This window comes from Cynocephalus volans, chromosome 1, assembly GCF_027409185.1.
Source record: "Cynocephalus volans isolate mCynVol1 chromosome 1, mCynVol1.pri, whole genome shotgun sequence".
NCBI lineage: Eukaryota > Metazoa > Chordata > Mammalia > Dermoptera > Cynocephalidae > Cynocephalus > Cynocephalus volans.
In genome coordinates, this window is record NC_084460.1 from 245,768,987 (window position 1) to 245,786,457 (window position 17,471).

At 42.6% G+C, this 17,471-nt stretch overlaps 1 protein-coding gene across 22 annotated transcripts in view; it reads right to left on the bottom strand.

Moving 5' to 3' along the window:
* TTN (titin) overlaps nucleotides 1-17,471 on the bottom strand; it is a 268,315-nt gene that overhangs the window by 32,505 nt on the left and 218,339 nt on the right. For all 22 annotated transcript variants that reach the window (XM_063115514.1, XM_063115619.1, XM_063115522.1 and 19 more), the window contains one exon: nucleotides 253-17,358. In XM_063115514.1, coding sequence (XP_062971584.1) covers nucleotides 253-17,358 — 17,106 coding nt within the window. The remainder of the gene's footprint in view (nucleotides 1-252; nucleotides 17,359-17,471) is intronic.

Here is a 17,471-nt window from a genome sequence, read left to right on the forward strand (position 1 = left end):
ATATCTGTATAAGTTAAATTCAATTATAACTAAATTCAACATATATTATCCAATTCTAGCTATGTAAATTTCTACTTTTTTAAATCAATGAAAAACTATCTCTATTAGAGATTTCATTTTATGCTGTAGTATGAAGAGTCGGGGGTGTGAACCAAAAGCAATTAAATTTAAACAATGACTAATTGCAATGATTCACACTATTCTAGCAAAATTAATATGGATATGTAGGTTTTCCTTATTCTTAACACATACCTGTTATTTTTACACCTTCCTTCGTTTCAGCTGGTACACCAACACCAAACTCATTTTCTCCAGCGACTCTGAAGTAGTAAATAGCCCCTTCTTGTAAGTTGGTAACTTTGTAGGAGAGGCGGTTGCAGTTGTTGGTCACAGAGACCCATGCTTTCTTGCTGGCCTCGCGTTTTTCTATGTGGTAATTCTTTACTGGTGCTCCACCATCATTTTCAGGAACATCCCAGGATAACACTGCAGACTCTTTGGTTATGTCTTGTACAGAAATATTGGCTGGAGGTCCTGGTGAATCTAAAACTTTGACAACTAAGGTCAGCGAAGCAGCACTCAAGACATTCTGAATTGTTAGTGTGTATTTTCCAGAATCATTTCTGTTGGCATTTTCTATAGTAAGTGATGTACGACAATCTGTGGAATCAATGTAAGCTCTAGTGCGGAGGTCAGTGTCTGGCTTACTCCATAAGACATTGGGTACTGGTCTTCCTCGGAAAGGCACAGTCATGGTAAATGAGGCACCAGCCCTGACAATCAAGGTCTTCCTCATTTCACTGTCAATATCAAACGCAGGTTCTTCTTCTCTTTCCTTCGCTATCTGGGGGTCAGAGCTGTCACTGGGATCACTAGCACCAACCTTATTGACAGATCTTACTCTGAAAACATATTCAGCTCCTGTTGTCAGTCCACTTATTGTATATTCTGTGCCCCTGAAGCTCTGAATGGTGGTTTTCCAGTCAGTTTCATCAGATGTTTTGTATTCTACAGTGTACCCAGTTATTGGGGCCCCACCATCAAACAAGGGCTTAACCCAGCTAATAGTTATAGTTGTCTTGCCTGAATCCACAATTTTAGGTTTGGATGGAGGAGATGGTAAGAACACTGGATCTTCTGCCCGAATTAAGGGAGAGGTTTCACTGGGAAGACTTAGGCCAGCAGCATTTTCTGCATAAACCCGATACTCATATTCGCATCCTTCTCGAAGTCCTGTTGATTTCACTCTCAGATCATAAACTGGTTTTTTGTTTACACGCACCCATCGTAGGCTGTTTTTCTCTCGCCTTTCAATTATATATCCAGAGATTTCACTGCCTCCATCACTCTCAGGTCTTGCCCAGCAAAGTGTCATGAACTCTTTGGTTACAGATGTAATTTCCAAAGATGTGGGTGGACTTGGAACTGTAAATGGATCTAGTGCCTTTACGGCCACACTCTCTAGGGGCTCACCAACACCATATTTATTAACACCAGTTACTCTAAATATGTATTCATTGCCTTTGAGTAACTTGGTTACTTTACAGAATGTCGTCCTTAATTCTCCTTCACATATTGTCCATGCAAGGCGGCTTGTTTCACGTTTTTCTACAATGTAATAGTCGATATCTGCACCACCATCTTCTTGGGGACGTCCCCAGGAAAGAGAGCATTTCTCAGCAGTGAGGCCGTTTATTTCAAGTGGTCCTGCTGGCGGGCCAGGCTTATCAAGTACCTTGCAATTTACTGCTGCAGAGCGAGTCCCTGCAACGTTCTTCAGTGTTAGTACATACTGCCCGGTGTCTCGTCTTACACAGTCCTTAACTGTTAACAAAGTATGATAGTCCGTGGAGACAATTTCTGTTCTTGCTCTTTCTTCGATTTCTACACCATCCTTGGCCCAGGAAATTACTGGAAGAGGTCGCCCTGCAATGTCTGCATTTATCTTAAGGACATCTCCAGCTTTGACAACAATAGCATCTCGGAACTTGACATCCATCATAATTCTTGGAGCCTCAACATCATCTTTAACGGTAATAGGTCCAGTGGATTCAGATGGTTCACTAACTGAGTCAGCAGCATTCCTTGCAAAAACCCGGAATTCGTAACGCTGATCTTCAGTAAGTTCAGTTACTTCAAAGTATGTTTCTTGTATATTAGTAAAATTGCATTTCAGCCATCGGCCATCTGGTAGTTCTCTACGTTCAACAATGTATCCTGTGATCTTAGCTCCACCATCATAATGTGGCTTAGACCATTTAAGTGACACTGATTTTCTTGTGATATTTGTGACTTCAGGTTGTCCAGGAGGGTCACAAGGATCTCTTGCGGGAACTGGTTCACAAGATTTACTGCATTTACCAATTCCAGCAATATTCTCAGCATATACACGATATTCATACATAAGCCCTTCATCAAGGCCGGAGACTTTCATTTGAGTATCGGCAATGAGAATTTTATTTGCTTTTGACCAAAGAATGCTGCTTCTTTCTTTGTACTCAAGGTGATAGCCAATTACTTGACTTCCTCCATCATTAACCGGCACTTGCCAGCTTACAATCATGGTAGATTTTGTGGCATGCACAACTTTAGGAGTACCAGGAGGACCTGGGGGACTGAATGGATACTCTGCAACAACAGCTGAAGATTCACTGTAGGCGCTCTTTCCATAGCGGTTTTCTGCACAAACACGGAACTGATATTCATTTCCTGTTGTCAGACGAACGATTTTAATAGATGTTCTTGCAACTGCTTGTGAAACCACATGCCATGCTGTAGAAGTGGTTTCTCTCTTTTCAACGATGTAATTGCTAATTTGGCAGCCACCATCATATTCTGGAGGATTCCAAGAAATAGTTACATTGTCACAGCTAACCTCATCAATATGTATAGGTCCTGGAGGTCCTGGCCGGTCAAGGACAATTACAGTAATAGGAACTGTTATGGATCCAGCACTGTTTGAAACACATAATTCATAAGTTCCAACATCTTCCCTTGCAGCTTCCTTGATAGATAGTGATGTTACAGTCTTTGAAGAAGCAACATTGACTCTAGTTGTCTCTTTGAGAGTCTGACCATCCTTTTTCCAGCTTACAGTAGCTTGAGGTCTTCCTTTGAATGGTACATCAATCTTAAGTTGGTCTCTAGCCTTTACATTGAAAGTATGGAAAGGAAGCTCAACTGAAGGCTTTATTTCAATATCCCTTGCAATCACTGGCACTCCAAGCTGTCGTGGATCACTTCTTCCTTTTTCATTGACTGCGGCTACCCTGAAGACATACTCTTCTCCTGCAGTTAGGCCAGATATAGTTGCTTCTAGAGTCTTAACTTGTGTGCAAGTGCTCCATTTTTCACTCCCTTTAGTCTGCATTTCAACTATATAACCTGTAATTTTGCTGCCACCATCACTTTCTGGTTTCTCCCACTTAATTGTAGCTGTACTATGGGTCACATCAACAAGAGTTACTCTTCCAGGTGGGAGGGGTGGTTCAGATGCTTTAATGGGTTCAGTTGTTTCAGCTGGCAAACCAATCCCATATTCATTGGAAGCCAAGACTCGGAAGTAGTATGAACATCCTTCTTGTAGGTTTTCAATTTTGAAAGTAGTCTTAGTGCAATTGTTTGTAACAGTAGCATAGGCTTTTCTTGTAGTTTCCCGTTTTTCAACGATGTAGTTTGTAATCTTAGCTCCACCATCAATAAGTGGTGGTTCCCAGGACAGTATCACTGAGTCTTTCTTCACTTCTCTTACAGTCAAATTCACAGGAGCACTTGGAGAGTCAAGAACTCTGACGTTAACAAAAGCTGTTTTGGAACCACTGTTATTTTCTAATGTTAAGTTATACCGACCACTGTCAAATCTGGTAACATTATCAATCACCAACATTGTATATGAACTGGTCACCTCAATCTGGGCCCTCTCAGTGAGAACGCCTTCGGCCTTTTCCCACTTAACTTCAGGTTCTGGTCGACCTTTGATGGTGACGAATAAGCGTAAAGTAGTACTTGCACGCAGAATGACCACCTTTCTGAGATCGGCATCAAGTTCTATTTCTGGTGGCTCCATCCTCTCCTGAGCAACAACTGAACCAGGTATAGTTGCAGGTTCACCTACACCTTCAGAATTAATGGCACAAATACGGAAGTTATATTCAGTATTTTCTTTAAGCTTGGTCACTGTGAACTGCTTTCCTTGTAATCCTGTTGGTGGAGTGCAAGTTGTCCATTCATCAGCAGCGGCTTCTTTGACCTCAACAACATAGCCTTTAACAGGTGCACCACCATCATAAATTGGCTTATTCCATGCCAGGGAGATGGAGGATCTGGAAGTGTCAGTCACTTTTGGATTGCTTGGTGGACCTGGTGGATACAAGGCATCACATGCACGGTAGAAAACAGATGGCTCGCTAGGTTCACCCACACCAGCTGCATTTTCAGCAGCAACTCTGAATTCATAGGAGTGGCCTTCAGTAAGGCCAGTTACCCGGAACCGGAGATCTGATAGTGTTTTCTTGTTGCACTTCGTCCATCTAATGCCTTCCTTATCTCGTTTTTCAAGAATGTAACCCTCAATTTCAGCACCGCCATCATCCACTGGGCGTGCCCATGTTACTACCATCGAGTCTTTGGTGATTGCTGAGGCTTCAGGTATTGAAGGAGGACCTGGTAACTTATAAGGATTACAGGCTATGACAGGCTCAGATTCCAGGGGTTCACCAATTCCATATTTATTCACAGCCATGACACGGAAAATGTACTCATTACCAGGAAGAAGTTTAGTGACTTTGTAGTTAAGGGCCTGTACCTCAGTTGAAACCTGGGTCCAGGAGAGTCTGCTTGTCTCTCTCTTTTCAATGATGTAATGTGAAATACTAGCACCACCATCCTGCAAAGGTGGGTTCCACGCCAGGTAACATTTTTCTGCAGTAACCCCTGAAACTTTCAGAGGCCCTTCAGGAGGCCCTGGCCTGTCAAGTACCTTTACTGTGATTGGTATAGTCTTTGTACCACCAACATTGCTGAGTTTCAGAATATATTGTCCTCCATCAGTCCGTATACAGTCTTTGACAACAAGAGTTGTTTTCTGAATAGTGGATTTAATTTCCATCCTAGCAGCTGTTTCTTCAAGCTCTTTTCCATCTTTTGACCAAACAATATCAGGTATAGGTTTGCCACGGATATCAGCTTCAAGAACGAAAGTCTCGCCTGCATGAACAATGATGACATCTTTATATTTTGGATCCAGTGAGGCACTTGGTGCATCAATTTCATCTCTTGCAGTAATGGCACCACTACTTTCAGATGGTTCGCTAAAGTTGCCAGCTGCATTTCTTGCGATTACTCTAAATTCATATCTTTGGTCTTCTACAAGTCCACTTACTGTAAATTCAGTTTCTAATACATTGGTAAAGCTGGCTTTCATCCATCGGCCATCAGGTAGATCTTTCTTTTCTACAATATAACCTGTTATTTTGCTGCCACCATCATAGGCAGGTTTCTTCCATTTCAGTGTGACATTGTTTCTTGTAATAACAATGGCTTCAGGGCGACCAGGTGGGTCACATGGATCACGAGCAACAAAGCATTCTGACACTTTGCTAGGCTTGCCGATGCCAACAATATTTTCAGCAGAAACTTTGAACTCATATTCAATGCCTTCATCAAGCCCAGTTGTTTTGAATTTGGTGTCTTGAATGGGGGTCTTATTTAATTTGACCCATAAAATGCTGTTCTTTTCTTTCTGTTCAAGATGGTAGCCAATAACTTTGCTGCCTCCATCATTAACTGGCTCGTGCCATTGCACAAGCATTTGATCTTTTGAGACTGCTGTCACAAAAGGAGTTCCAGGTGGTCCAGGTACTTTAAATGGATATTGTACAATAACTGGTTTCGAATCCAGAGGGACACTTTTTCCATACCTGTTTTCAGCAAAAATTCTAAACTGGTACTCGGTGCCTGTTTTCAATTTGGTTATTTTAATTGTTGTTCTTGCAACTGTTGCTGATACCATGTGCCAAGTGGTGGTGGTTGTGTCTCGCTTCTCTACAATGTAGTTGCTTATTTGGCAGCCACCGGTATAGGCTGGAGGTTCCCAAGATATGACCACAAAGTCTGCGCTAACTTCATCGAATCGAACTGGTCCAACTGGAGGTCCGGGCTTTTCCAATACGATAATGCTGAGATTTTCTGTTGCTGTGCCCGCACTATTTGTTGCTGTTATGGTGTATTTTCCGAAGTCATCTTTGTTACTTTCTTTAATGTGCAGAATAGTTGAGGTAGCTGTTTCTTCAACATTTGCCCTTGTTGTCTGTTTAAGAGCCTCGCCATCTTTGACCCAAGAAATTTTAGGTCTTGGTCGGCCTATAACTGGAATTTCTATTTTAAGATCTTCTCCAGCTTGAACACTGTATGTGTTAAATGGTAACTTAAAACTGGGCTGTATAGTCAAGTCCTTGGCTATGACAGGAACACCAAGCACTCTTGGATCACTTTTTCCTTTCTCATTGTAAGCCTTGACACGGAACTGATATTCTTGTCCAGAACTCAAACCAGTAACAACTGCATTACAGACTTTGGACTCAGCCACAACACTCCATTTTTCAGTTCCTTTGGGCTGCATTTCAACAACATACCCCAGGACCCTGCTACCACCATCATGTTCAGGTTTCTCCCACATAAGTGATGCACTGGTCTGGGACACGTCAGTAAGCGTAACCTTTCCTGGTGGAGAAGGAGGTTCAGCAGCTTTCACGGCATCAACGGTTTCCACTGGAACACCAACTCCAAATTCATTTTCAGCCATTACTCTAAAGTAATAAATGGCTCCTTCTGTAAGATTCTCAACTTTAAAGCTTGTTTTGCTGCATTTACTACTCACGTTAGCATACGCTTTTCTGGTTGACTCACGTTTGTCAATAACATAGTTCTTGACCTTTGCCCCCCCATCAATGATGGGTGGTTCCCACACCAGAAGGACAGAATCTTTTTTCACTTCTCTGACTGCCAAATTCTGTGGTGGGCCTGGAGTGTCAAGAACTTTCACAGTTACAAAAGCGGTCTTAGATCCACTGCTGTTTTCCAACTTGAGAATGTATTTCCCAGCGTCATTTCTATCACAGTTATCTATAGACAGTTGGGTATAGTTTACTCCCTTTTCAATTTGGACCTTATCTGTGAATTCACCTTCCTCTCGAGACCAAGTGATCTCAGGTGTTGGACGACCTTTGAATGGAATGTGAATTCTGGCAGATCCACCAGCTCTTACAACAATTCCTTTCCTTAATTCAGAGTCAAGGTCAAGTTCGGGTGCTTCAAGTTTATCTTCTGGTTTCACAGTACCAGGAACTGATGCAGCCTCACCTAAACCAACTTTGTTGAGGGCACAGACTCGTAATTTATACTCTTGGTGTTCAGTGAGTTTTGAAATTTCAAATCTATTGACTCTCAGGCCAGTCTGTGGAGTAACTATTTGCCATTCTTCTTCATCTGCTTTACAGATTTCTACTACATATCCCAGGATCTCACTGCCACCATCATAGATGGGTTTACCCCAGGCAAGTGTGATTGAATTTTTAGTGGTATCTACAATGTGTGCATTGGTGGGTGGGCCAGGTTTGAACACAGGATCACACGCCTTATAATAAACTGTAGCTGGACTTGGTTCTCCAACTCCAGCAGCATTTTCTGCAGAGACTCTGAATTCATACTCATGATCTTCTGTTAATCCTGTTACTCTTAGACGCAAATCTGTAATGCGGCGTTTATTACATTTTATCCATCGGATGCCACTTCTGTCTCTTTTCTCTACAATGTAACCAATAATCTCACTACCCCCATCACTATCTGGACGGTTCCAACAGACAGTCATGGAGTCTTTGGCAATATTTGTGACTTCCACGCTTTTGGGTGGTCCAGGAAGTACAAATGGATTTTTCATTAATACTGGTGCAGATTCCAGAGGCTCTCCAACACCATATTTGTTGACAGCCATTATACGGAAAATATATTCATTCCCTTCTAAGAGTTTGGTAACTTTCAGGGAATTGGTCACAACTTCTGAAGCAACAATAGTCCAGGCAAGCCGACTGGTTTCTCGCTTTTCAACAACATAGTGAGAAATGTCACTGCCTCCATCTTGAAGTGGTGGAGACCATGTTAAAGAGCATTTTTCAGAAGTGACTCCGGTAACCTGGACTGGCCCTTCTGGAGGTCCTGGTCTATCTAATACTTTCACATTTACTGGGAATGACTTAGAACCTGCAACGTTGGAAGCTCTTAAAATATACTGTCCACCATCAATTCTAATGGCATCTTTTATAATAAGTAAAGCCTTGAAATCTGTGTTCTTTATTTCACATCTAGCAGATTCTTCAATTTCCTTATCTCCTCTTAACCACTCAATGGTAGGTAGGGGCTTTCCATAGACGTCAGCCTCAAGCCTGAATGTTTCTCCAGCATTTACCACAATTGTGTCTCTGAATTTTGGATCCATTGAAATTCTCGGAAGTTCAACCTCGTCTTTGGCAGTTATTGGTCCAGTACTGTCTGAGGGTTTACTTATTGCACCAGCTGCATTCTTTGCAATGACTCTGAATTCATATCTTTGATCTTCAGTAAGGCCTGATACAGTAAATTGAGTTTCAATGACATTAGTGAAGCTGGCTTTCATCCAACGACCCTCAGGCAAATCACGTTTCTCTACAATGTAGCCTGTAATCACACTTCCACCATCATATACAGGTTTGGTCCACTGTAAAGTGATTTCATTTCTTCTAACCATTATTGCTTCTGGGGTTCCTGGTGGGTCACAGGGATCTCTGGCTACATAGCATTCAGAAGTCTTGCTTGCTTTGCCTACACCAACTATATTTTCAGCATAAACTCTGAATTCATATTCAATGCCTTCTTCAAGATTCTGTGCTTTGCACTGGGTGTCATGAATAATAGTTTTGTTGACTTTTGTCCACAAAATACTATTTCTTTCCTTTCTCTCAAGGTGATAACCTATGACTGGGCTTCCACCATTATTGATTGGTTCATGCCACTGTATGACCATGGAGTCTTTGGAAATGGCTGTGGCAAATGGTGTGCCTGGAGGGCCTGGTTCTTTGTAGGGATATTGAGCTACAATTGGATCAGACTCCAAGGCAAAGCTTTGTCCATATCTGTTTTCAGCAAATATTCTGAATTGGTATTCTGTACCTGTTTTCAGTTTGGTCGCTTTGAGTGTAGTTCTTGCAACGGTAGCAGAAACAACATCCCATACTGTGGTGGTTGTGTCTCTTTTGTGAACAATGTAGTTAGTGATTTGGCAGCCCCCTGTATATAATGGAGGATTCCAAGATAATGTAATACTTTCAGCACTGACTTCATCAAATTTAACAGGTCCTTGTGGAGGATCAGGTTTATCTAGAGTTATAATTTCAATAGATGCTGTTTTCTGACCAACAACATTGGCAACTGTGATTCCATATTGTCCACCATCATCCTTATGAGTTTCTTTAATACTGAATACAGTGAGGTCAGGTGAATCAGTCACATTGATTCTTGTGGTCTGTTTCAGTGGAAGACCATCTTTAGTCCAGGTAATGGTTGGTTTAGGACGTCCAGAAATTGGCACTTCTATTTTCAAATCTTGGCCAACCTGTACGGTATAACTGTTGAATGCAGGTCTGACATCTGGCTCAATGACCAGATCTTTGGCAACTATTGGAACTGCAAGGGACCTAGGATCACTTCTCCCCTTTTCATTTACAGCAACAACTCTAAAAAAGTATTCTTCTCCCTGAGTTAGGTTGGTAATTACTGCTTCAAGGGACTTTACTCGAGCGCACTCTGACCATTTCTCACTGCGCTTAGCTTGCATTTCCACAATATACTGAATGATTTTACTGCCACCATCATGTTCAGGCTTTGTCCAACTCAGAGAAACACTGTTTCTGGTGACATCATCCACAGTTATTTTTCCTGGAGGTTGTGGGACTTCTGCAACTTTAACTGGATCAGCAGTGCAAGCAGGAAGGCCGATACCATACTCATTCTCAGCTGTGACTCTAAAGTAATAACTGCAACCTTCTTGGAGTTGGTCAATTTTCCAAGAATTCTTATGGCAATTTGTTACAACAGCAGCATATGATTTTCTGGTGGCTTCACGTTTCTCAACAATGTAATTTTTTATTTTGGATCCACCATCCAACAAAGGAGGTTCCCATGTAATTGATACTGAGTCTTTGGTGATTTCTGTGACTTTCAGGTTAATGGGTGGACTTGGTGTGTCCAGGACTCTCACAGTAACAAAGGCAGACTTTGTTCCACTGCTGTTTTCTAATGTGAGTGTATATTTTCCAGTATCATATCGGTTGACATTGTCAAGAACAAGAGAGGTAAAACTGCTAGTGACATCAATTATAGCTGCATCTCGGATTTCACCATCCACCTTCTCCCATTTAACTTCTGGAGTAGGACGACCTTTTATAGGAACAAATAACCGTAAGGTGCCACCTGCCCTTATATTTATAATTTTCCTTAGTTCTAAGTCAAGATCAATGTCTGGTGCTTCCAATTTTTCTTCAACTATAATAGGTCCTGGGACATCAGCATGTTCTCCAACTCCAGCTTTATTAATAGCACAGATACGGAAGTTGTATTCATGCTTTTCCAATAGCTTCTCAACTTCTATATTTGTTTTATTGATTCCAGTTGGTGGAGTGCACATTGTCCATTCACCAACACTCACATCACATTTTTCAACAATGTATCCTTGTATTTCACAGCCACCATCATATATTGGTTTGCTCCAAGAAAGGAAAACTGAAGATCTGGTAGTGTCTATGACTTTGGGGTTGTTTGGAGGTCCTGGTTTGTAAATAGGATCACAAGCCTTTTGGTAAGTGGAAGGAAGGCTTGGTTCACTGAGTCCCGCAGCATTCTCAGCAGAGACTCTGAATTCATAATTGTGATTTTCTATGAGTCCAGTTACTCTCAAGCGCAACTCCCCAATCAGACGCTTGTGACATCTTGTCCATCTGATACCTTCTTTATCCCGTTTTTCAAGGACATATCCAAGAATTTCACTGCCACCATCAGATGCTGGCCTTTCCCATACAACTACCATTGAGTCCTTGGTCACTGTTGTGACTTCTGGAGCTTTTGGTGCATCTGGCACTACAAATGGATTCTTGGCAATTACTGGCTCAGATTCAAGAGGTTCACCAACACCATATTTGTTTACAGCCATGATACGGAAGATATATTCATTGCCTTCAAGAAGCTTAGTAACCTTGCAGCTGAGAGTTTGCACATTAGCATCAACCACAGTCCAAACTAAGCGGCTGGTTTCTCTCCTTTCCACGACATAATTTATGATATCACTCCCACCATCCTGAAGTGGGGGTTTCCAAGCTAGTGTGCATTTTTCTGCTGTAACTCCTGAGATAGCAACAGGTCCTTCAGGTGGCCCTGGTCTATCAAGAACTTTGACATTCACAGTAACTGATCTCTCTCCTGCAACATTTTTGGCCTTTAATATGTAATTTCCACTGTCGATGCGTACTGCATCCTTTACACTGAGACTGGTGGCAAAGTCAGTGCTCTTTATTTCTAATCGAGCTGTGTTTGAAAGCTCCTGATCACCTTTTATCCACTGAATGGTTGGTATTGGTTTGCCGTAGATATCTGCATCAACTCTGAATGACTCACCAGCATGAATCACAATTGTGTCTTTGTATTTTGGATCTATACTTATTCGTGGTGGATCAACCTCATCTCTTGCAGTTATTGCTCCTGTACTTTCTGAAGGCTCACTAAACACTCCTGCAGCATTTCGAGCTATAACCCGGAACTCATATCTATGATCTTCAACTAGGCCAGTTACTTCAAATTGAGTGTCAATGATATTGGTAAAACTGGCTTTCATCCAGCGGCCATCAGGTAATTCTTTCTTCTCAACGACGTAACCAGTGATCTTGCTTCCACCATCATAGGTGGGTTTCTTCCACTGAAGAGTCACAGAATTCCTTGTGACAATGATCGCCTCTGGCCGTCCTGGTGGATCACATGGGTCACGAGCTACATAGCACTCTGACACTTTACTTGGCTTGCCAATGCCCACGATGTTCTCTGCAGAGACTCTAAATTCATATTCAATGCCTTCGTCGAGGCCAGATGTCTTAAACTTGGTTTGAGGAATAGGTGTTTTATTCAACTTAACCCAGAGGATGCTGTTTCTTTCCTTGCGTTCTAGATGATAGCCAATGACTCTGCTTCCTCCATCACTGACTGGCTCATTCCATTGTACTTCCATGCTGTCTTTGGAGGAGACCGTGACAAATGGCGTGCCAGGAGGACCAGGAACTTTGAATGGGTACTGGGCTACAATAGGCTCTGAATTGAGGTAGGTACTCTTTCCATATCTGTTTTCAGCTGCAATTCTAAACTGATATTCACATCCAGTCTTTAGTCTGCAAGCCTTTATAGTTGTCCTTGCAACGGTAGCTGACACAATTTGCCAGGTGGTTGTCGAAGTGTCTCGTTTCTCTACAATGTAATTATTGATAGAACTTCCACCATCATACTTAGGTGGGCCCCAGGAGATAGTAATACTATCAGCTGTCACTTCATCCATTTTAACCGGTCCAGTTGGAGGCCCTGGTTTATCAAGAACAATAATATTAAGGGTTTCAGTGGCTTCACCAGCTGAGTTAGTCAGTTTAACTACATAATGTCCAACATCTTCTCGGCAGGCCTCCTTTATTGTCAGCAGTGAATTATTTTCTGTGCTCTCTGCATTTACTCTAGTTGTCTGCTTCAGTGGTACATCATCTTTATGCCAGGTTACTGCTGGTATAGGGCGTCCAATAAATGGAACATCAACTTTTAGGTCCTCACCTGCCAGTACAGTGAAAGTATTGAACAGGAGTTTGAAGGCTGGTGGAATGACAAGATCTTTGGCAATTACTGGCACACTCAGTTGTCTAGGATCGCTGATGCCCTTTTCATTCTGAGCTGAAACCCGGAAAGAGTATTCTTCACCCTGAATTAATCCAGTTATAGTGGCTTCAGTGACTTTGACTGTGGCACATGTGGTCCATTTGTCACTGCCTTTGCTCTGCATCTCTACAATGTAGCCTAAAATTCGGCTGCCTCCATCATGCTCTGGTTTCTCCCAAGAGAGCGACACACTATTTCTTGTAACATCCACCAAAGTGATTTTCCCTGGAGGAAGAGGTCGTTCTGATGCTTTCACAGATTCTGCGGTTTCAGCAGGCAGCCCAATGCCATATTCATTTTCAGCGAGAACCCTGAAATAGTAACTACAGCCTTCCTGAAGCTGGTCTACCTTCCAGGAAGTCTTGTGGCAGTTTGTTGCAACAGTCGAATATGCTTTTCTTGTTGATTCCCGCTTTTCAACAATATAGTTGTTTATTTTTGAACCTCCATCAAGGAGAGGAGGCTCCCATGTCAGTGTGACAGATGTCTTTGTGACCTCCTTTACCTTCAGATCTTGTGGAGGACCTGGCGTGTCTAGTACCCTAACATTGACAAATGCAGATTTGCTGCCCGAGCTATTTTCAACAGTCAGTATGTATTTGCCACTGTCAAATCTGTTTACATTTCCAACAATAAGCAGGGTGTAAGAGCTTGTGGATTCAATGCTAGCTTTATCTAAAGATTCTCCATGTTCCCGGGCCCACTTCACCTCTGGGGCAGGCCTTCCTTTGATTGGAACAAAAAGTCTCAGGGTGCAACAGGCTCTTATAGTAACAACTTTGCGCAGGTCGGCATCCAGTTCAATCTCTGGAGGCAGCATTCTGTCTTCAGCCTTTGGGGTTCCAGGGACAAGGGCAGGTTCCCCAAGTCCTTCAGAATTCATGGCATAGATGCGAATTTTATATTCCTGATTCTCTGTGAGGTTGGTGATGGTATAAGAAGTTGCCTTGAGCCCAGCTGGTGGAGTGACAATCTTCCATTCATCTTCCTCCGGCAAGGCAATCTCAACCATATACCCAGTGATTTCTGAACCACCGTCATAGATAGGTTTGTTCCAAGCAATTGAAATGGATGATCTGCTTGTATCTAGAACACGTGGGTTACCTGGTGGGCCAGGTTTAAACACAGCGTCACAAGCTTTATAAAATGGACTGGTAGAACTTGGCGCACTGATTCCAGCAGCATTTTCAGCCATAATCCTGAACTCATATTCATGTCCTTCTGTCAGCCCAGACACTTTATATCTTAAGTCAGTAAGAGTTTTTTTGTTGCATTTCACCCAGCGTTGCCCAGTTTTATCACGCCGTTCCACTATATAATTGATGATTTCACTTCCGCCATCAGAGTCAGGATGTCCCCAGCAGACAACCATCGAGTCTTTAGTAATTGTTGTTACTTCAGGGTTTTTGGGTGGATCAGGGGGTCCATAAGGATCCACTGCAAGCACAGGCTCTGATTCCAGTGGCTCTCCAACTCCATATTTATTTACAGCCATGACACGGAATATGTATTCATTGCCTTTCAAAAGTTTAGTGACCTTCAGTTTTGTTACTTGGACTTCTGAAGCTACATTTGTCCATGCCAATCTGCTGGTTTCACGTTTTTGTACTACATAATGATCAATTTTGGCACCTCCATCATCCAGTGGAGGCAACCATGACAATACACACTTTTCTGATGTCACTTCAGATACAGCTAAAGGTCCTTCAGGAGGGCCTGGTCTGTCAAGAACTTTGACATTGAAAATGTGTTTGGCAAAGCCGCCAGGATTAGTTGCTGTGAGGGTATAGGCACCACCATCCCTCCTTGATGAATCCTTATTTACCAGATTGGTAGAAAAATCTGCAATTTTTATTTCTAATTTTGCTGTGCCTTCAAGCTCCTTTCCATCTTTGGTCCATTCCATTGTTGGAGGTGGGCGACCTGAAACGTCAGCTTCCAGCTTGAATGCTTCACCTGCTTTTAATATAATTGTGTCCTTAAATTTAACATCCACCATTATCCTTGGTGCTTCAACGTCATCCCTGCATGTGATAGCATCTGATGGCTCAGATGGTGGACTAATAGCACCAGCAGCATTTTTGGCAATCACACGGAATTCATATGCAGCATCTTCTGTGAGGCCACTGACTGTAAATTCATTCTCCAAAATGTTGCTGAAGTTGGCCTTCAGCCACCGCCCATTAGGAAGGTCTCTTTTTTCAACTATGTAACTAGTAATTTTAAAGCCTCCAGTGTATTCAGGCTTAGCCCATTTAAGTGTCACTGTGTGTCTAGTAATGTTTAGAGGTACCGGTTTCCCAGGTGGGTCAATGGGATCCAAAGCTAACATAGGTTCAGATGGCTTGCTGGGCTTGCTTTTGCCTGCCATGTTTTCTGCAATCACTCGGAATTCATAAGCAATGCCATCTGTAAGTCCACTGGATTTGAAAATGTTGCCTGGTACTAATGCTTTGCTCACAGTCTGCCAGAGAATACCGTTTCGTTCTTTTCTTTCAATGTGATATCCTAAAATGGGGCTTCCACCATCAGAAAGTGGCTCATGCCAGCTAATTGTCATTGAATCCTTGGTAACTGCAGTTACCTGAGGGGTACCAGGAGGCCCAGGAACCTTGAATGGATAGTTGGCAACTATAGATGCTGATGTGATGCCTGGTCCAACCCCATATCTATTTTGAGCTTTTACACGGAACTGATACTCCATTCCAGTAGTGAGGCGAGTGGCCTTATAGGTAGTGCGTATAACAGTGGTTGCTAACTCGACCCAGGTGGTACTGTCAGTCTGTCGCATTTCCACTACATAGTTGCTTATTGGTACACCTCCATCATTCTCAGGTGGGTCCCAAGAGAAGGTTATGAAATCCGATGAAACTTCATCAAATTTGATTGGTCCAGTAGGTGGCCCTGGGATGTCATGGACTTGAATGGTGATGACATCACCAACTTCTCCTACAATGTTCCTCGCTGTTAATGGATATGGCCCACTGTCACTTCTGACACACTCGTTGATATTTAAGATGGTTGAAGTCGCTGTATTTTCAAAATTAACTCTCTGTGTCTGTTTAAGAATTTCTTCTCCTTTTTTCCAAGTAACTGTGGGCTTTGGTCGACCAAGCACGGGAATTTCAACTTTGATGTTGTCACCAGCTCTGGCAATGACCAACTTCTGATAGATGCCACGGAGATCCAACTCCGGAAGCATCGTCTGCTCCTTGACAATGACGGGTCTGCTCTCTCTAGGGGCACTTCTCCCTGCACTGTTCACTGCCATCACTTGGAAGGTGTATTCCTCCCCTTCGGTTAGATTTCTCGCAACACATTCTAACCCTTTTACGGTTGTGATGTGGGTCCACTGATCAGAGCCTTTTCTTTGGGCTTCGATCACATAGCCAGTGATCTTACTGCCACCATCATGTTTGGGTTTAGGCCATGCCAGGCTGACTGTGCTCTTGGTTATGTCCATAATGTTAAGGCTGTCTGGTGGTGATGGTGCTTCGGAGGCTCTTACAGGTTCTGTAGTTTCTGCTGGCTCACCAATTCCATATTCATTTTCTGCGAACACTCTGAAGAAGTATTCACATCCTTCAGACAAACCAGTAACTTTAAATGTGCATTTATGGCACTTAGTGGTAACTGTGGAATAAGATTTCCGTGTTGCTTCACGTTTCTCCACAATATAGTTTGTTATACGTGAGCCCCCATCTATCAGAGGAAGGTCCCAGTGCAGGGTGACGCTATCCTTTGTGATGTCTGTAGGCCTCAGGTTAAGGACAGGGCCTGGTGTATCCAAGACTCTGACGTTAACGAAACCGCTTTTCTTCCCAGCAGGGTTTTCAACAGTCATCACAAATTTACCCGTGTCATATCTGTTACATTCCGGGATAATCAGAAGAGTAAATGATTCTGTATTTTCGATGTTGGCTCGGTTTTTCAGGTTGATGTCATCTTTGGTCCATGTCACTTCAGGAGCAGGACGACCTTTAATTGGCACAAATATTCTAATACTGAGTCCAGCTCTCACAACAAGTGTTCTTCTAAGCTCAGCATCTAGTTCAAAATCAGGAGCCATTTCCCGTTCTACAATTTCAACATCTGGAATCACTGCTGGCTCCCCAACGCCTGCATCATTGACGGCACTGATTCTAAAATTATATTTTTCTTTAGTCTGAAGATCAGTAACAACAAACTTAGTGATTCTGAGGCCAGTTCCCGTTGTATCTTTGATCCAGGCCTCATCTCCTACTTTTTGGTGCTCTACGACATAGCCTGTGATTTCAAGTCCACCATCATAATGAGGCTTGCCCCACGCCAGTGAAGCAGACTTCTTGGTAGTATCAGTGACACATGCATTTGAAGGTGGTCCTGGAGGATCTGAAAAAGAAAGACAAAAGTATATATTAAGACAAAAATATATATTAAAAGTTGGTTTTGGGATCATTTATATAAAATATTGGCACTCCTGGACAAGTGGTGTTGAATTGAAA